This window comes from Amblyomma maculatum, chromosome 1, assembly GCF_055883805.1.
Source record: "Amblyomma maculatum isolate TAMU_Amacu chromosome 1, ASM5588380v1, whole genome shotgun sequence".
In the NCBI taxonomy this organism is placed as follows: domain Eukaryota; kingdom Metazoa; phylum Arthropoda; class Arachnida; order Ixodida; family Ixodidae; genus Amblyomma; species Amblyomma maculatum.
In genome coordinates, this window is record NC_139344.1 from 7,701,077 (window position 1) to 7,722,325 (window position 21,249).

The 21,249-nt window shown below is 45.1% G+C and overlaps 1 protein-coding gene and 1 long non-coding RNA gene across 10 annotated transcripts in view; one reads left to right on the forward strand and one right to left on the reverse strand.

Annotated features, from left to right (window-relative positions):
* Positions 1–21,249, forward strand: part of LOC146201582 (uncharacterized) — a 79,558-nt gene that overhangs the window by 14,899 nt on the left and 43,410 nt on the right. For all 7 annotated transcript variants that reach the window (XM_084587685.1, XM_084587686.1, XM_084587690.1 and 4 more), the window contains exons 3-5: positions 2,456–2,807; positions 5,592–5,861; positions 8,033–8,291. In XM_084587685.1, coding sequence (XP_084443811.1) covers positions 2,456–2,807; positions 5,592–5,861; positions 8,033–8,291 — 881 coding nt within the window. The remainder of the gene's footprint in view (positions 1–2,455; positions 2,808–5,591; positions 5,862–8,032; positions 8,292–21,249) is intronic.
* Positions 1–21,249, reverse strand: part of LOC146201583 (uncharacterized) — a 78,377-nt gene that overhangs the window by 6,575 nt on the left and 50,553 nt on the right. The gene's annotated exons all lie outside the window — the stretch shown is intronic.

A 21,249-nucleotide genomic window follows, 5' to 3' on the forward strand; every position in this document is an offset into this window, starting at 1 on the left:
CTACACAGATGTGCATGCTGCAAGGGCACGGTGCCTGTGTTGTTCACTTGCTGGGCGGGAAATTTTCATCCGAATTTAATAACTGGATTGGTCATATTTTGGTGGAGACGAAATGCAAGAGTTTGGATACAGAACCTTTAGTACATGTTGGGAAGCCTTGTGCAAATAAAATAAATTCAAGGCTGTCGCTACAGTGGGGGCCTAATGGAGCTTTGGCAGATAAAGACTATTAAATAATAGGAACTTATCGTGCTTCAGAAGTATGTAACCCGCGTGGTGAGGTTTATTTTAATTGGGACCCGTCGTGCCCATGGTTGGAGTTTCACATAGAATGGAGATGAATAGAAGCACCTTTATAATGAGCCTGCGTCCCATAGTTAGTTTTCTGAAATGGGTGCATGCCTTAAAAAGCACATGAAACTATGGAATTGACAGGATTAAAACATTCTGGAAATAGCTAACACTGCAGCAAAGATTTTGAATATGAGAAATGGAGTGGACCGGAAATGGCCAACTGTAAATGCTTGTGACCTAGCATTTGCTTTTCCTCTTCATTGGCTCGCTACTGGTAGGGTCTTGCTATGGCAGCAAATTCATAAAGTTATGGAGCCGGCTTGTTTGTGTTCTGCAATGATTTCGATTTGCAAATTGTTTGCCTGTGCCTAGGAGGTGCTATAGCTGTCATTGCTGCCATATGATGAATAAACTTCAATGTTATTTAATATCTTTCGGAGGAGGTTGCAAATTTGGCTCAATAGATGTATTAAGAAGTAATGGAAATAATAAGTGCACATTAAAGGTGCAAAAAAAAAAAATATATATATGTGCAGAAAAGTCTCGGTTTGTCCTGTCCGCTTGCTTGGAGTTCCTTTTGCTTGCATCACATAAATGTAAAATTGCATTGCACACAAAAAAATGTTCCTTGGACATAATAGCTAGTCTCATGCTTGTGTGCTTGCATTTCAAAGTTTTAGGCGAGTGGTTTTTAGTAGTATGGTGCATGTACAGCTACAGGAAATCTGAAGGAGAATGGCTTATTTCCATACAGCTTCCATCTGGTCTTATGTAGCCGCAACAGTTAGGGGCATTATTTTTTTTTTAGGATCATGGTTTGAGAGATTAGACTCGAATACAGATCAGCATTAACGAGCCCACAATCTCTCATGATTTGTCTTTTATGCTGTCAATGAACGTGCTTTTTAAGTTCTGGTTCATGTTTTGCATTCGTGCACCTCTGTTTCAAATATGCACTTGTGTGCTCCCTTTGTCCCTACATTAATTTCAGATGCGGTGAAATTTGCTAGTGATAAGGAGCATATTTATGGGCATGGAAAGCACCCTTATGAAATCCGAGCAAAAACCAAGAATTAAGCAACTGATATTGCAATAGTTACGAGGGCAGAAACTGAGGGCAGAAACATCAGTGCCTTAATCACTGGTGACAAGCATTACATTTTGGATGACAGCTTTTCATGCCTTATCAAGACCTCTGTTACTGCTACCCTTACTGCTAATGATAATGCTAGTCTGTGCTAATACTCGCAACTGGTCTTATTGTAACTACTTTCACATTAGGCTGCCACATATGGTGCTTCTGTCTCTATGTTTTTCTGTATACTCATCTTGTGCTCACCCCATTTTACTAAATGTATACAACTGCTTTTAACCCATTCGCTGTCTGGCGTTTCTGGCTGTGACGCACCCCCAGTGTCGGCTTGGCTTCAGGGAAGGAGTGCATCAGGGAACGAGCATAGCAATTTATTTTTTTATTATGAATGCTATACAAATAACATAGTCATCGGAATATGCGCATTTCAGTGTTCTGCAGGTATTGTTAATCATCATCATCGTCAGCCTGATTATAAATGAGATAAATGAGGATATTATACGAAAAAACTTCTCCGCACGCACGGAGGGCGCACATCCGGTGGCCCGCAGAACGGAGAGAAATGGCACATTATGAAATCAAGATGACAGAGGAAGGTGGAAAGAGGTTAAAACAACCTCCTTAAAACAGCTGCAAGTAAGGGCGCGGCAAGAGAGTAAAAGCGATCGAGTCATGTGTCGACCTATTGGAGAGGCAACGGCGCAAGCCCCTGGACGTGACGCGCCGTAGCAGACACGCCAACAAAATAAAAATTTAAGAAGTAACCTGCAAACTTGCGGCAAATGGCAGAACAACCCTTGAACCCATAACCACACGCACGCACCGCGCAACGCGCTCGCCGCATGATCGCTTAATAGAGAACGTACTGGTACGTCGGTGACACTGTGGAGGGAGAACGCGAAAATGTACCGGTACGTTCGTGACAGCAAAAGGGTTAAGTGCTACATGTGGTATTAACGTTGTATTTACAGTCCCCTGTTGTCTGATATTTTTTAGACGTAATAAGGTGTCCTGCTGCTCTCTCATACATTGGCTTTGTGTTGTAAGGGGGCATTTTTTGTCTCGCAGGCAGCTGCAGATGGGCGTGCCAGTCTCTGGCTCAAGCAGTGCCACCACATCGGCTGGTGGCCTGACCAAAGTGATCCTGCAGCCTGCAGGGCAGCTTATGAGCGGTGCCACCTTCCAGCTGGTGGGTACCGTAGCTGGGAGCGGGGGCCAGGCAGCCCAGCCCACTCTGGTGCTTTCGAGCCCCACCCGGACGGCCCCCGTGCGTACAGCCGGTCAGCAGCAGCAGCAGCAGCAGCAGCAGCAGCAGCAACAGCAACAGCAACAGCAGCAGCAGCAGCAACAGCAGCAACAGCAGCAGCAGCAGCTGGTGCGCGTGGCTGCGCCTGGCACCACCTCTGTGTCAGCACCCAAGGTGTGTTGATGGCCGCTTTCTAGTTCTCTTAGATAGGCGCACCAGATAGGTGCGTCATGCATAGTTTCCACCAATCTCATTGGATAGGTGGCATGAAAGTGAGGGCTCCATTAGAGGCAATGTGATAACATTCCAGTCCTCTGCTGCATCTCCTTTGTTTGGTTACATTAGTCTCATTTCTTCATTCAACAGAACCTCACCCGACAGCCATTGGTTTTTGAGGTGGGACCCCAAATTTTTGGCCTGCACCGTGGCACAATTTTTGAATTTGACTCCAACGTGTGGTGCTCTGTGATTGCTCTTTTGTGGCCATGTGACCTCAGCAATGTGATTACAGTTTCAACCAATCGAGGAATTTCACCTGTGATAGTGATGGGGTTACGGTGCAGCAGAAACTACAGTGCTTATCACATAAATAGGTGGCAGGAGGTGATTGAATGGGTTATTTTGTCTTTCTCCTGGTCTACCAATATATTAGCCAGTGCAACGTTGGTTCTAGCCTTTTGTGAAATGCAGAAACTAGTGCAGCCGCTGCACTGTCTATTCAAGCGTCGGCTCTAGATAATGGCAGCGGACAGTCCGTTGAAGTTGATGAAGGTAGACATGGACCTGACTGCGAACGTTGCGACACCCAAGGTTGACCTTGGCTTTGCTACAAAGAATGCGTTCTGAAAGGCCCCGAAACTTTCAGATTTGGCTGTCCTTGGGTTCAAAAGGAAATGCGCCACTTTTGTGAAGAACTGCGCCAAAAAGATCGTGGGGAGGCCGCCGTTGAAGTTCAAGCTTGCGAGGGGATCATCATCTCTGGATCTCGCATTCGCGCTGATTCCCGATCTCTGAGAAAGGCATCTAACTGATGCACTGAAATTTCTAACGGAGCACCAATGTATGACAAAAATGGAAGCCGATCGGGCCATGCGGTCTTATAAGCATGTATGCTCTCTAGACTCGACAGAAGTGGCATTGAAAACTTTCGACAGGAGCACGCACAGACTGGATGTTTTTGGGCAGGCATCTGTGCTTCAAATAAGGAACTGTACACATTTGTGAAGGTAATTCTCACTCTTTCGTATGGAAATGCGGCTGTTGAGCAGGGATTTTCTGTCATCAAGGAGTGTCTTGTTGAAAATCAGAAAGAGCAATCTTTGGTTGCCCAACGAATCGTCTATGATGCTGTGTTGTCTGCTGGAGGAGTTTCCAGCGTACAGCTGACTAAGAGGATGCTCCAAATGGTGCATGGGCTGAGGAGCTGGAGAGGACGAGAACAGAAAGGGCCGATCACTGAGGAAGGATTGGGAAAGAAGTGTGCCGCCGCTTCTGTGAAGGAGCTTGAGCTAAAAAAATGAAAGTGTTGGCTGATGCCGAAATGCAAGGGTCCCTCATCCAAATGAAAATAAACTCTCTAAAGCAGTGAAACAACACTGAGGCGTTTTGCATGTACTGAAAGCATGCCAAAAAGGTTGGTTGAGGTTGACTTTCGAGTGTTCCTTGGTGATTTGTCACTCATTTAGTTATACAAACTAACATAGATTTCTATAATGTGCAATTTGTCGGTATAGACTTCATGATCGCTGAGAGAGAATCTCACTTGCGATGCTAAAGTTCGGTTCCCATACAAGTGTGGTTGCTGTCAGTAGATATAAATATCTCACATTCGAAAATATTGTTTCCGCGTGCATCTTCCTTTTATTTGATGTGGAAATGCCCGCTTTGATTTGCAGTTTGTGTATCAGTTTTTTTAAAATTTTTTTTAGATAGTCTGTTCTTTATGCCGTTTTACTAATCTCTCCCTTCTATTTTCTTTAATGAAATAAAAGCTTCTCCGTACTATTCAAATGGGATTAAATTGTGTTTAACAAGCTTACAGGAGAGGGATAGCATCAGGCAGCATTGTGTCAGCCCGTTTTAGCATAAAACAAAGTGTCACTCAGGGAATTTTACAAATGCACTCAGGGAAAACCTGGAAAACTCTGGGAACTTGGAAACATCAGTTTGGTAGAAACCCTGGTGAGGCTTTTCTTATAGCAATTAAATAAATGGGGGTTTCTGGAAGTGAACCTTCTACATTTGTTGTCTAAAATGAATATTTAGTAATTTAGAAAAATTTAGAAAAATTACTGAATAATTATTTGCAAAACAAGAAATTGCCTTTGGTGTGCAAGACAGCTGGCAGCTGTATGCAAGTGGTTTCGTTGGTCTATCTTAAAAGGTTTTATGTTTTAACCCTTGCTTAAAGTTAGCTGGGACACTATGTAGACCACGTCTTTGGCATTGAGGTTGCGCACTTACTTTTCGAGTTTGGCAAAATGAAATGGGAAATTGCCGAAAGGCGCCTTAAGAAAATGGCCTTTAACATAGTTTGTGATCCTTTACATTTGTGGAATTAGTGCAGCTATCGCAAAACTGGCAGATTTGAAATTGGCATGAAAAATATCACATGTTTTGATTTTAATTAAGATTGCTTCTTTAGTTATCAAAGTGTGCTTCTACTTTAAGTGTGAATATGCCGTCCTTGGAGATAATTAAGGAACTGTTTTCAAGTCAACTCTCTATCACCTTTCTCTTTTTCTTTGCCCAGTTGTCCATTGGAAGAGCCGTATGTTGTCGTAGCTGTCGCTCGAGTGCAATTTTCTGCTTTGGTTTCTTTGATATGTCTCGAACAGCAATCTTTCTAAGCACGAGCAGTGGGTTGGAAGGTTCTAAAAGCTTGAACATGTGGGAGTAATCCTTCTCGTGGGTTGGGTTTGTGTGTTCACGCCATGTTTTCTTTGTCGTCATGGCCAGGGTATGTACGTGGTGTCTCCGATGAAGCTGGGTGGCAAGGTTGCCATGATCCCCATCAACGTGGGCAAGTCTCCTCAGCGCATTGCACCCGCGCCCAGCACGTCCTCGGTGGCCTCCTCGGGGTTCACCATGGGGCCCAGTCGGGTGACACTGGCCACGAATGCTGCCAGCACTCCCACCTCCCACCCCGTGGTCACTGTCCGGCCGGCATCAGCCGGCACCACCATTGTGCCTGTGCCTGGGAAAGTGAACGTGCTCCTAAAGCCCACGGTGAGCTGGACATTGGCCACAACAGCATCCAGCACAGTATAGGCAAAGCCCAAAGAAACGAGTTTCGACTGCCTAGAAGGAATAGGGCTGCCCATCTCAGTGTGTAATGGAATGCTCTGTGCCTTGCTAACATTTTCGGGGAGTTATTTCTTTATTAAAGTGTTACACTGAGAGCTAATTCAAATAGGCCTTGTAGGCCTCTGCACCCTCACATAACAGCAGAGATGCTGCTTTTCCTTGGTTAATTTTTTTTTTTTTTTGCAGCCCTTTAGAAAGGGCTAAGATATGATATACAAGTATTGTGGTCACCCTTGCTGATTTGACAGGCAAACTGTGGTTTCTCAAAGCAGCTTTTTTTGGGCAGATCATGGAGTCCTTTTTGGTGTAGATGTCAAACTAGTATTGAGTGGTGGGAAATTCTGAAAATCTAGTTTTGTCAGCAATAACTGCGTCTTTTGCTGCCAGAACAAACGTCAGCACACCCAGAATGAGCCACAGAGTCTTATTTTAACTGAGAATGAAAATTGGATGGAGTTGTTTTGTTTTGCATATCCACGCCTCAAGAAAGGCACCGTCTCTTACTAACTGTCCAAATAGTTGGAAGCTGTAATATTAAAACAATAGTTCTTCCATGAACGTCTCGGGAATCATGGAATCTGCTTGTATATTGAAGGCGAACATGACACCATAGAAAATATAGCAAAAAAAAAGATGCACATTAGTACTGGTGGAAAAACCTGTTTGCAAGAAAGTTGCAGAAGACTTGCTACCAAGCACACTGTTGTTTGAAACATATTTTGCTGCATTTGCTAGTTGGTATGAAAGAGCCCCTGTTTGCAAAGTGAATGCAATTGAATTAGTCTGAAAGGAAAAAAAAAAAAACAATTATCGCTCTTTGAATTGGCAGTGTACACAGTTGTGTCCCAAGCACTTTAAAGGGCTTATTTATTGATGAAATACTGCGGGCATGTTGCATGTCCAAGCAGGAGAGTGAGGAAGCAAAGAAATATATACTGAATTGAGACATAATAAGAAGATGCGGCTCACGCACAGTAAATTATGCTGAATTTCCATTTTCTTTAAGCAGACTCGCTTTTGCGCTGCATCAGACAGATGTGATAGAATTATATGTGCAAGGGGTGCGGTACCACACTGGAAGCTTGTTAATTCGAACTTTACGGGGCCATAAGAAAGTTTGAATTATCAAATGGCCCCCAAAAAATGACAAGAACCACTTGCATTAGCCTAAATTTATTTGCCTACTTTTTAGGCAAGAACAGCACGGCAGTGATTATTTTTCACATTCCCATCATGCACACTGTACACCAGAGCAGAACTGGTTGTAAATGATGCTTCACAGTGCAATGCAGTAGTGGTGATGCCCCCTTAAAGCAGCCTGCGTCATGCTTGAGGCTTCACTAAACGGTGCGCTGAACGGCTCTTGAGGAGTGTGCTTTTTTGGAGCATTGAAAGAACCACGAGGAAAGTACCCTGTACCGCCAAAGATAGTCCAAAACGCCATGCAGTTGCGATTGGGTAGCTGGCTGATGCGTGGCCACTGCCACTGTTGCCAACCCGTGCCCTCGGGTGCAGCTGGCCGACGCGCTGCCGTGGTTTTTACCTCTTTTTGTCTTCCCTCCTTATTTTTGAGAGGATACAGCCTCGTAACTAAGCTGCCTTATTGTGGGGATGGTTCTTTGTCCATGTGCTGAGCGACAGGCCGCACAGATGGGGTGATGGCGTGAAATTCAAGTTATCCGTTGTGGAACGGACTCGGGTATGAATTACTGAGCTCTTTGTGCGCAGGTACCTACAGAACTTCGCCAGACCGAGCAGTGCATTTTGAATTATCCAGAAATTTGTATTGAGATTTGAATTAACGAGCTTTATTTTTCTTTTTGCGTCTCTTAAAGCCCGAGTTGCTTTGGGACGTTACTCATAAACCAACCAACCATTCTTTTCTTTTTTTTTTTTTGTGAAGTGTGGAAAAAGCTTCAAAGGAGTACTTTGGAACGGATTAATCTACAGCCGGAGCTCATTTGGTGTGCCATAGTGGGGGCCTACTGTGTAGTATGCCCAAGAGCTCTCGAAGCTGCATGTCATATGGAGCACGCTACTTTTGCCATTTGATGTGCATGAAACTGATTTCAGGATTACTTTCATCTCTCCAGGTGGTCGGTCAAGCGGCGCCCAGGAGTGGAACATCTTTGGGTACTATTGTTCAGGCGTCCAGTGTGGCTACCGCAGCGACAACCACAACTGGTGTCACCAGCAGCAGCAGCAGCAGCAGCAGCAGTAGCAGCAGCCTTGTGACTTCTGTGACCAGCAGCAGCTCTTCAGCGGTGCAAGTGCCAGGCAGCAAGTTCCACTATGTGCGTCTGGTCAGTGCTTCCACGGGAACCACAACACAGGCTAGCAGCACAGGCATGGGTAAGTATGTACTAGCAGGGACCTTCAGAACTTGCTGGCGTGCATTTTGCCCTGGTTCTAAAAGCATGAAAACCGCATGAAATGCGGCTTGGGGTGCTCTGCTGGAACAATAGATGTCTTTTGGGTATTTTCATTCTGCAGCTGCCTTTTTTTTTCCTTGCAGTTATTCTCACATCCGCTGCTTGAATGATGATTTCATTGCACATAATCCACGTTTTCTTAAAGGCATAGCAGGTCTTGGACATCATTAAGCCAATGGGGAATATTTTTGTTACTGCTGAAATGTTTTATGATCATGGAAAGTAAATAACTGAGCTATTTTTTGTCATTCAGGAAAGATTCTTGCATAGTGTATATGCTGTAAAGGATGTATGTGCGAGCCTACATGGTCTTTGTATACAGTAAAGTCTCGTTAGTTCGGTTTTGGACCAGGGAAAATGTGCGAACTAACCGAGTGATTGAATGTGCCTGAAAGAAACTGTCGAAAACTGTTTGCATCACAGTAATTTTACCTGACGAACACCTGCATGGTGATAGTCTGCATTTGAGATGAAATTTAAGTGAATACAACATTTTTTTTGTGGTTTCATAGAGTGCTTCACTTCGTGCCCACTGTTGGGAGCGTTGAAGAATCCGCCTTTTGCGCAAGGATGTGGCGCCATCATGCGGGAGCGGGCGGGAAGCACATTGAGCGGCAGTGTAGCAGACGACGCGAAAGGGCACTATACGAAATGGCCACGCCAACGCTGGTAGAAAGCGAAAGCTTCCCCCCTTTTTTGGCCTCGGAGCGGAAAGTAGTGACAGTGATTGCAGCATATCATGTTCACGCAGTATGGGGGAAGGTAGAGCGTTTTCACAATCCACTCATAACGCACGTACGCATATACTATCTTCGTATTGTAAGAGCGTGTAGCGCGGGCCGTGTTCGACATGACAGAATGAGACGCTCTCAGCGTGCAGGTTTTCGGCAGACAGGAGAGGGTGGGGGCAGAGAGAGAGAGAGAGGGATCTCAAAGGGCAAAGCAGCCAGGGGTTTGTTGATGCTGCAGAGCTAGGTGGAATCGTCTCCTGTGACTTTGAGCGGCGCATATGCGCGGGGTGTCTTGAGTTACCGAGCACAATGCGGTCACCGCGGCGCCGGCATGGTGCAATGGGCGTCGCTTCCTCCTCGCGTCATCTACAACCGTGCAGCTATAGGATTTCATCCACGAAGGTCGGCAGAGAGTCACATATACACACCCCGGGAAAAGGGCATTGTCCCGGCCGGAATGCACACCTGCAGGAAACGCGTTGCATTTTTCTGGCAATGGATAATTCAGAGCTGTAGCCGGTTTCTGGCCTCAGGAGTCAGAACGGATGTGGTCGCAGTGGTGAAAAGGTTCTCGGTGCGCAGAGAATAGTCATTCTGTTGTGAAAGGATCTCCAACATTCATTTCTGCCTCCGCCGCGATTTCTGCGGAATCAACAACTTGGTGACACATGTGAATCTCCTACATATCGGATGCGCATCTCGGTCAGGAACCAACCCTGTTCTACGTCCAGAGCGATCCACTCTGCAAGTGAACGAGCATGAACCCTCCAGGAGATTCATTTATTGTGCCGGGCGGTTTCCTTGCCGTTGCAAACGGTTGGACGAAGACGACGATTATCAAGCTCCCTAACGAAGTGCATCTGATTGCGTACATTAAAGGAACAAAGTCCGGATGCTTTGGCGTGCACGAAGGCGAGCCTTTAATTGAAAAAAAAATACTGTGCGTCGTGAAAGTGTCAAGTGCGTCATATGCTCCGAGCGGCAAAAACACGTACTACAGGTACGTATGCATCTAAGCGAAATAAGCATGATGAAAAGTACCTACTGGAGTTTTCACCTAGGCTGTAGCGCACCAGTGATAGCTGCAATGAGGATTTCTTCGGTGCGTGATTGCTTCAGTTGCACCGGGGCCTGAAGGCGATGTATTTTGTCCCTTCTTATCTTTATGTGCGAAAGGGCTAGGTAGCTTAGATATCACAGGCGGCTGTGTGCGCTAGGCCGTAATATTTAGCATGTTTTATCGTGACTGCCACCTCACTAACAAGAAGAAAAAATACGGCGTTTTAATGCACTGCCGTTCGCGAGCCTCATGACCAGCTCAACCACTCGGCTTGCTAACGGCGGTGCATCACAACAAACACCCTTTTTTTTCTTCTTTTTAGTCAGGCGGCAGTCGCGATAAAACATGCTAAATATTACGGTCTAGCGCACACAGCCACCTGTGATATCTGCGCTACCCGGCCCCTTCGCACATAAATAAAACAAACGACAAAATACATCGCCATCAGACGCCCCGAACAAATGCTCACGCGGCTATCACTGGTGGGTTAGAGGCTTGGTGCAAACTCCGGTAGATACTTTTCATCATGCACATTTCCTTTAGATGCATACATACCTGTAACGAAGTGTTTTTCGCACAGTCGAGAGCACGCAGTCGGTTGCCAAGGTCGCCCATTCACGTCTTGACGCTTGGTTGCCCTAACCCAAGCTTCACGCCATTGCAGGTCGCGGCTCGCCGAAGGAAACCTAACAAATCGCGTCTTGCATCCCGGCACGCCTCGAGAGTGGCAGCCGTAAGCGGCACAGGTGGTTGGCATCGTTTTACCGAGGCTGTGAACGTGACCGCGCCTCCAGCCCCCGTGCGTTGGCTATGAGCGCGGCGACGAGAAGCGCCGTCGACGCCGCTCAGTGTGTTTTCATCAGTCGCCGCTGGGGCTTCGCGCATGCGCAGAAAACTCGCGCAAAAGGCGGATTGCTGCAAAATTGTAAGAGTGTGGTGAATCTGCACTTGTCTGGCACACTGTTTCAGCCCATCGGAAGCAGCATGTGGATGCATGCAAGGGATATATGCATAGACGCTAGAACAGCGTAACACTATTCTGAAATAAGAATAAAATAATGGCAACGTGCCAAGCAGTGATCGAAACGGCGTCATTGGCCGACGCAGATGTCCCATCGCAGTTGCAGGATGGCGTGAATTTAAAGAATGCGAAACCAAAACTTTGAGACTGGGTTAGTTTCGGAAACGGGGAACCTCCGATTGTTGTCACGCCTGCCAGTTCGTGCATGGAGTGCGCAAGCACCACTTTTCTACGCAGTTGAGGTGCTAGCAGGTGTGTATCGGTCAGCGCTGACTGCACACTTCGTACCTCGATGCGATTGCCCGTCCGACTTAACTGGAGCGAGGCCTGGCCATATCGAAATAATGAGTGTCTGACGCCATAGACTTGTGCTAGTGTCAGCCAGGACCACACTCCTAGTGCGAGTTGTCCAAATTTACCACTTCGCGGGTGTTGAATTAACGAGATTTTACTGTAAGTGTAACAAGTTATGGCTGGTTTGCACAGCTTCTTGGCAAATTCATTGTGGTTGTGACTCTGAAATCTGGCACACTTTTGCCTGTGGAAAGCGGGTGAAAAGGCCATGTGCACTTCTAAAGTGTGTCAGCCTTTGCAAAATTATTTTACTTGGAGCTCCCTAGGGAGGGGGGCATACTAGGATCTCGGCAGCTATGAAGCTTCTGCAAAAGTGGATGTCATTGACCTGCTGAGGGCCTTGTCTTGCATGCTGCTTAGCTCTTTCCTTACTGCACCTATTCAAATCTTTCCAATTTGGATGATATTACAAAATGGCCGATTTTGCATGACGTGCTTCTGGAAAAATAGTGCAGTTGAGTATGCTGCAAGAGAACTGCATTTCAGTTTTTAATTCGGGCTTTTCATCAGAGTGCATAATTTTTGCTTCGCACGTAAATTGGATTAACAACACTATGTGATCACTGTGAACATGACTTCCAAGGTGGCATTGTCGTCCCGCACTGACTCCACCCAGCAACGGATGTGTTCTTGTGATTGTGCAGCATTGACACTTCAGCTTTGTGTGAAAAGGTGGTGTTCATTTGTCTGATTGTTGTCCCTTGTTGTTTGTTATTTTGAAATATTGTAATCAAAAATCTGCGGTTGGTCAAACCTAGGTAGGAAAATGACGTACCTTGTCAGTAGGCATGTGTATAGGCAAGCAGCATCTCAAATGAAAACGTTGCACTAACTTGAGAGCTGATTTATTTGCAGAAATCAGCTTTTTTCTTCTGCCGCGTGCACCATACACGACCAAATGCTACATTACGCCACTACACCACATACACCTTCCACTTTGCGCTACAGCTCGTTGGGTATGGGATTTCACTCAGCGTTGAAAGTATGGGCTTTGTCCAGGCGCAAAAAAACATCAGAGTTCGATATGATCTCATCTACAGTGTTCCCTGAAGTTTGGAAATCTTGTCTCGGTCTTTGAAAATGATCGCTGCAGTCGGTGGGGCAATGCTAGCTGTCTGCAGAGGCCGGTTCGCTTTTTCCCTGCGTCAATTTCTTGCAGTGAAAACTGCTTTCCTATCTTCTTGGCACCTTCATGCGTGCAATCATCGTCATATCTCACACAATTCGCAATAAGATTATCCGCGCCAAAAAGAACCAAACAAAAAACTTCTTGCATGTGTGAATCACATGAACAAACGACCGGCGAACGACACACATAAAAAGCAGGCGGCTAGGCCTGCTGGGTACTGTGCATATTAAACCACAGCTTTTTGGTGGTGCTAGGAGCTGGCACTAGATACACTGATGATGATAGCTACAGCCCGCAGATCAAAACACACCGAAACTGCCGTTTCGGTTACACGCGAGAGTTGCGGGCTGTGGTGCTGTTTATTTTAACCAAATTCATAGCACTTATGTTCCTAAATTATAGAAGAAAAAATAAGATACAAATGTTATTCCGATATATACGCTGTATTGAAATTTGTAATTTTGAAATATTTTTACGTTGAAAACATAGGAAACCTGATGGGGATTTCGTTAAATTCGTTAATTTGAAAAATTTGTCAATGTGGTGTTTGCAGTAACGAGATTTGACTGTACTCTTTTAGTGATTTAAAGTTTTACCATGGAAGTTTCTGTATATTTACTTGCTCATTTCTGGTATAGTAACATATAAGACATATATTCTAGGTTTCTGATTCTCTTGTCTTCTAACTGAATTTATTTCATATTTTTTGTGAATTTCTGTATGAGTCTCACAAATTGGCTAATTAAAGCTTTTTTTTTTTGCCTCGGTTAGCACAAACAAATGCTTGTGTTTTCCTTGTTTCATTAAAAAATGGAGCTCTAGTAACTCTCTGTGATGGGATCCAATAGAGCAATTTGTTAAATTTATGGGTGATTAATAGCTTTATATACGCCACCTTGGAATTGCCCATTTTCTTGCAGTAAGGAAAGAGTTAAGCCTTTTGGGTTTAAGGTGAATGCACTTTTGTGTATTATATGAGCTTATTATATGCAGTTTAAACCTTTTTTTCAGTTTATCCTGTTCCCAAGTTCACCTCACTTTATATACTGGATGGCATTACATGCAGGTCTTTACAGGATTGTTCCTCTAGCACATGTTGATCTGCAGACTGGAGTGGTCAAGATCTTCGCCACGTGTTAGCTAAGCACTGTTTGTTCATTATCACCACCAGCTTAGAGCAATTAGTCGGTTAACTAGCTTTGTCAGGGTTTGTAGGGCACTAACACCAGAGTGCGCATGGCATGCTTGGTACTAACACAAAAGTGTGCATGAGTATGAAAAACATGAATAATTCTTAGCGGTAAACTCGCTGTTACATTTGTGCTGGCAAGCATTTGCCTAACTTGCCATATATTGCCGATTATAAGTTGACTCCGATTATAAGCCGCATAAGCTGACCTCCTAACTCGCGAAACCTCGTGAATAAATTCTTCAGAAGACCGAGTCATTCAAAGACATTTGTTCATACGCGAAACTTCTCTTGCGATTCGCAAGAAGGATGCAGTCGCGGTCATCTGACCCACTGCTTCAGCTGATCATCGGAAGTGTTGATGAGATGCTACACATTGAAAATGCACATCTCCACGGCAGTAATGCCTTCACTTCATTTTCCCTGTAGTGGAAATATTTAACTTCTTCACTTCCTCCAGTCCCTCATACTCACTTTTCTGACACATCAAATTTCCGCCCTGCTGCGACATGGTTTTCCAATTATGCGTAGAGGCTTGCTGCTTGAAGGGCGTGCTGTATTGTTGCCAAAGTTGCGGCGGCACATTGGGGTCTGTTGGGCACACCACTGATGGTTTAAGATCCAACGCCAACTAAGCAGAAATGGCTACAGGGGATGAAAAATTGTGCCAAGACACTTTTGAAAGCGTGTGACTGGTCACGTGGTTTGGGATCGGATTGAATCTCAGGTAGAGGTGTGCACAGGCCAAAATTTTGAGCCTGAGCCTAGTCCGACTCTGATAGGAACTGAGCACAGCCCAGCCCAGCTCGGCTCTTAGATTTGAGGCCTAGGCCTGGCCCGGCCCGTCATGCTATAGTTGCAGTTGAAGCGATGAAAAAGAAAATAATTTCGAGATGATAAGTTATCAAGGTCTTAAAATGTTGAATTCTCACATTTGAAATGACAAATTTGTTGAATATATAGGGGCGCAGGACTTATGTATAATGAACTTATTTTGTAAAAACAAGTTATCCATTGAATTCAGGCATTTGCGGCACCCCTGGTTAATGGATGAACCCGGTAGCGCTGAAGCTTCTTTCGGTGCCACAGCTTGTGGCTGGAATTACTAACACATTCTTTGATAGGAAAATAAGTTTTCGGTAAGCAGCCTGTTCGCTTCTCTAAACATGCGCTAGCTCTAAACCTAAACAAGGGGTTGATTTTGTGGCCAAGTACTCGGTGAGCTCGCCTGGCTCACCGTGTGCCTTTCACGTGAAATTTTTGCGACGAGAAACAAAACTCGCAAAGCAGATGCTTTGAGTTATGTCCCACCTGCTTCAAACGAGGCCATGTCGAGGCAGGAGTAAGTCACAGTAGAGATGAAAGAGCATTGAACAAAAATAGAGGGGGGAGCCTTAGTTCACAAGTCGAGCCAACATTTCGACAAGTGGACTTGTCTTTGTCTGGTCACCGTGATTATCACTGGTTTGGATTGCACGGCCGGGAATGCACAGCCGGATTTTAAGCAGTGATGATTACTGTGCCCAGATGAAGACATGTCCACTTATTGAAACATTGGCTCGACTTGCGAACTGAGGCTCCTCCATCTACCTTCATTCAGTGCTCTTTTGTACTGTGTAGCCATCTTCATCCTCTCGTCCTACCCTGGATCCTCACAATAAGAGACATGTGATAGACGACAGCTTGGTGCGAATCTTGAAATGGATCCCTAAACATCAGTGCCGGTGTTACCAAAGCAAAGATGTGAAACTCGAAACTAAATAGCTCACAAGCAGACCCTCTGATTGGTCACCAACGGCTACCAAAGATCCGTTTATGGCGAGAAGGCGGGGCAGGTCGACACCGGGAAAGAACTCGGAAGCTCTCGTGCGGGGAGGCCGCGAGAAAATGCTGTACATTCTAGACGCTTATCACACTATGGCCATATTTGCGCTTTCGCAAATATTGTACGCGTTTGTGGTCGGGGTGTCCTGCCCGGCCCGTCCTGCCCGAGACAAAGATCTTGGCCCGGGCCCGGCCCAAGCCAGAGTGAAAGGCTTCCCGGCCCGCGGGTGGGGCCGGGTACGGGGTTTTCAAGCCGGCCCGAGCCCGTGCACAGCTCTAATCTGAGGCATAGCATTGTCAGTTTATACATGGAATGCCTGCAGTTCATCTAGAGATCATTCCTTCCATATGAAAATAAAACGTTTGGGGCATATCTTTAAATTTCTGTATTTTAAGCAGCATGCTTTCGTATCATGCCTGACAACTTTTGCTGAATTTATGCTTGACCACATGGGATATTACTCGCAGCTCAGCCAAAACTACTTGTGACCCCGCATACAGGTTGAATTTACGACAACATGCACAAATCGACTCCAATTGTGAGTCAAACCCCAAACTTCGGAAGGTCATTTTTTGGGGAAAAAAAAAAAAGGGTTGACCTATAATCGGCAGTATATGTTACTTTTTCAATGACAGTAGGAATTTCTTTTGAGAGCGCTGCTCCAAGTGGTATCATTTGCACATAATTACTAGTAAGTAAACTGTTCATGGTAACTGAGATGCCTAGACCCTAAAGAACATTTTACCACAGATGATTGCCCTATGAATGGAAAAGTTTGTTGTTCGTTCATAGAAAAATCCTTCAAAGCAAAACCAATGTTGTGTTTTGAAATTGCCAATAAGTTTTTCGAATAAAAAAAAAAAATCAAGTTAAAAAAAGCCCTGTGTGTGTGGGGGCATGCAGATAATCAAACATGGTTGACAAGGAAGTGCTTGTGATCGCATTGATAACTGAATGGCGGCACTGGCTTGCCGCCACCTCCATTGGCTTGGGCAGGGCTGCTGTTGTGGGTTGGTGGGGAAGCAGTTGCACCTGCTTCTTCCATCTACCCCCTGTCCGAATGTCCCTCGTTGTCCAACACACTGTGTCCTTGCTTTGTGCCCCTAAACTTGAAAGCTGGGAGTAGAGGCGATGTGTGTTGGCTGTTCTTGTGTTGCATAAAGCAGAGTGCAGTGGGGAAGGGCATGCTTTCTAAGAAAGCATGCTACTGCAGGCTGCACAAACCACTGCAAATGACTCATGAGTGCTTGAACTTAAACATGTACTGTTTATTATTTAGTGTGTGTGCCCTAACTCCCACAGGAATGCTCTGATTCGCTGATTATGGCTGCGCCTCCAGTGTGCTTGTTTACATAACTTTTTTTATATAAGTGAGTGCATGCTGCTCGTTCACATGGCATAAATACCAAAAATATTTTCTTCTTTTCACTCCAATTGCACCTTTATTTGTTTACAAACTGCAACAGCAACATCGACGACGACGACGACGACAACGACGGCAACAAGGACAACGGCAACGAGGCCACGTCGGCTACGTCCCATACTTCCCATGCCTGCGCCGGATACCGAGAAGCAGTGCCCAGAGCAGACGGCTCCAACTCAGAATTGCTCACAAGAAAATAACATCGAATCACTTTCCGCTCTATGTGCACGCATTTTGCGTCGTAAGCAGTCATTGATTTGGTGTCATTTTTGCCAGAACTACTTTGGCTTGCTTGTTCAGTTTAACACCACAAAGCAACTCAGACTATGAGAGACGCTGTAGTAGAGGGCTCCGGAAATTTTGACCACGTGGAATTTTTAACTTGTACTGGCATCGCACAACACACTGGTTCCTTGCTTTTCACCTCCATCGAAAAGTGGCAGCCGCGGCCTGGGCTCGATCCTGCTTCCTTGGGCACCATAGTTGAGCGCCCTTACCACTGTGCCATCATGGCGGGATTGTTAGGAGTAATGACAGCGCACTGTGGAGTCCTTACTGCAGATTAACAGGCATACAACATTGATAGGTTAATTTAGGCTTTCAAAAGTTTTGTGAACCGATTTATTTGGCTAAAAAAAAAAAAAGCTAATACTGTGTAGATTTCTTTACTTTCTGGGCAAGATTGGTCAGTGGATGACAGCTGCCCACTTTATGGCCTTTCTATGTTTATTGAATATAAATTGGGCTGTAGTTTTATCTTATCTTTGTTCTACATAAGCTATATGGTGTCAGTGATTATGTGTTACTGTTTTCGGGTAGTTGTCACCTGCACAGGTATTTGTTGCTCCTAGACAGCAAGTAGTGTGCAAGGCTTGTTATTTGAAGAAGGGGCTTAATGAGTACTTTGTGCCAGCAAGCAGCCTTATTCAAAGTAACTGCTGCTCATCTTTGTGCTCATTACTTAAAGAACAGTGTTTATTGTGGGACTGTTTAAGGGACACGGAGGACAGCTCCATCCTGTTATTTGTTCTCTTGAATCGCTGGCTTTTTTTTTTCGGTATCTGTATCTCTAGGACTCGCATAATTTGTGGCGCCACTACTTGAGCTGAGGAGACAGGTGCACTCGGATGCAACTGAGCATACTAGCAAACTGTTCTGATTTTTCATAATATGTATGGACTTTGATCCGTCTCAGATTTTACTTATTCACCCGAACTTATACGAAAAGTAATTTTATTAGTGAAAAAAAATGTATTTATGGACTCTTTGCAAAAGCGTTGAAGTCAGCTTCTCTGCACAGCGAAAATTCCTTCCATGTTGGCCAAACCTATTTTGGAATTAGAAATTGGGTGGAGTGACCATACGGGCCGTGCCCATTTTCATCCCGCTGCAGAGGAGTGCCTCTGCCAAGGCGATTTTTTCCAGATCACTTCACACAGAGCACTGTGACTGCCAGGATTCAGCAGACTTTGTTTTTTCTTTTAGTGCGTAGCACTACTAGCCGCAATCACTGATTTCGCCGATGTCTGTACGAAGCCGCTCACTCTCTCTCTTCGCAAACTTGAAGTGGAGAAAGAGAAATTGGCGATGTGGGCGTCGCGCAGCTTGGCATCGAGGGGGCGGAGTGGCCGCACAGATCCAACCAGTAAGAAAGTGGGCGTGTCACAGTTGCGCAACTCGCGGCCTTCACCGGGCAATGTTGTACAAGCGTGTGTTACTCTGGACTGAGCAGTCGTGTGTCGCTCGCGCATCCTGAACTTCTTGCATCGGTCACTTCTCAGCCTTCACAGACAGCAGACGTGCACGCGCGGTGCTCCCTGGACCTCGGCTGCGAGCCGCTCGCCGCGTGTGAAGCAGCTGGTACTTTCCTCCTCGCCTTAACTGGCATTCACCTTCAAGCGCATTTCCCTGCTCTTGGATTACCTTTTTTCGTCCTGGAGACCTTCTTTCATGCTCGGAATGTATTTATGCAGAAATTCTGGAGCATCTGTTTTGCTCATTCCCTACATTCTCCTCAAATCTCTTTCTCTCCCCCTTTGTTCCGACCCCGGACCTTTCAGGCTCAGAGCAGTGCATTCCAAAGAGGGATGCAATGCACCGTGCCTGTTTTCGCTCATTTGTATCGAGAACCACTGAACATAGTGTAAGGAAAGCTGAGGACGCGGCTGCGCCGCACCGTGCGTTTACTTCGCGTCGCAATAAATGAAGCCGCGCCTTGTGGCACTGCAACGCAGGTTTGCCATGCTCGACGTGTTGAAGTACAGCGGTTACGAAGACAGCAGGAACGCGGCTCTACTGATTCTGATATTGTAGCTAAATGGCGCAAGAACCTAGAAGCACAAAGAATGAGCAAACATGCCGAGCGGACTCATGTAAAAGGAAGCATAAGAAAGTGTAAAATGCATGAAAAATATAGCAGGGATAAGCAATGCAACTCTCCTACTTCGCATTTGATTAACAATGCGAATCAGCTGTAACTTTTTTTTTTTTTCTCTCTTTGTCAAAGGTTTGCTAATGTTTTGCAAGGGGTTCTTGCCGAGTGAGGAAAGCTGACTTGCGGAGCTTTGCAAAGGGTTTTTTTTAAGTCACTTTGTAACACTTTGCGCCGCCATGAGAGGGGATTTTAGGATACGTTTTTGGATGTCATCATCAGCACATCAGTGACATCAGTCTGTCGGGTGGCCACAAATCCATATCCAAAGCCTAGATATAAGAAAATTTAAGGGGAGAAAGGTTCAGCCAGGGTCCAGGGAACAGATTCCGTGAAATCCCACGGACTGACAATGAAAAATTGCGAAATTCCACGGGATATATCAACTTAATGTTGAGAATGGACCTAACATGCTAGTATTCAGAACTCTTAGTGCTAATTAATTTCAGTCACCCCAAAATGACCTTTGCCACCAGGCTTAAAAGCTGCCAGGAGAAGCCAGCTTGTCAATAAGCTGGGGTAAAAGTGTCTGGTGTGCAAATGGAAAATAAGCAGCTGCAGACATGGAAAGAATGCGGTACAATTTGTTGAGAAAAAGAAGGCACTGGCAGCATTGAGTTGAGAGCAAAGAGCTGCAAACGTTGCAGGAGTGGGTAGCTGGAAGCACGTATTTAGTGGTGGCATGGCAGTGACAGAAGCTGCTACCGCGATGGGAGCCGCATGTATCAGAGGTTTAGCTTCACACGATTGTGGTGCATGCATCCGAAGCATTTCTTTATAAGTGACGTCGACCTAGCTGCTCCTTCCGTATTTTAATTTGCCATTCGGGTTCTCTTGGCCGGCCCACTGCAGGGGTTGGCCTGAACAGTTAAGAAATAGCAAACACAGCTACTTTTGTTTATTTTATAATTCATACGGTATTTGCAACTAGCAGTAAACTAGAGGTGCACAAAAGTGCATATCCTACTTAAATCCAGGATTCCATTTACCAGTTTTTTTGTTTTTTTTTTTGTAGGAAGGACCTGTATGAAAACAGGTGGAGCTTTCATTTTGCAGGTGAATACAGTAAATTCTAATTCTGCCTTCAAGAATTATTGAATGGTACTGAAGAACTGTTGAAAATCGTTTCTATCACAGTAATTTTACCTGATGAAAGCCTGTATGATAGATTTTGCATTTGAGATGAAACTGAAGTAAGAACATTTTTTTTTTTTCACTGATGCGTCACTGCACAACCCACACATGGTCAGGCATTGCAGTGAAGTGCGCCGTGTGGAGAAGCTGGTTGAATTTGAAAATGTTTGGGTGTATTTGGTAATTTCTGAATATCCGGAAATTCCAAATATCAGTTTTTTTAATACGATTTGAGTAGCAAACATATTTGGTTTGCATTAGAAATTTTGAATATTCGCTACAAAATATTAGCATCACAATATTATCCGGATGTTGGCATCAAAAGAAAAATGTGGCCTCCACTCAATTTTGTAGAAAATGCCCAAATCTGCAATTCCTGAAACTAGGGGCTTTAATTGTGGAGTTTGCAGCGGCAATAAAACTTGTGTGCTGAAGCATCATTACGGCACTGGCTACTGCACTTCCTCCTACATTTGCGAAAAATTGATGTTTGAGAAAATGAAAGGTGCATTCTCACACCTTGGGCACCTGAACCACATCGTAAAGGAAAGCGAAGGGGATGGAAGTGAAAGTTTAAAGAA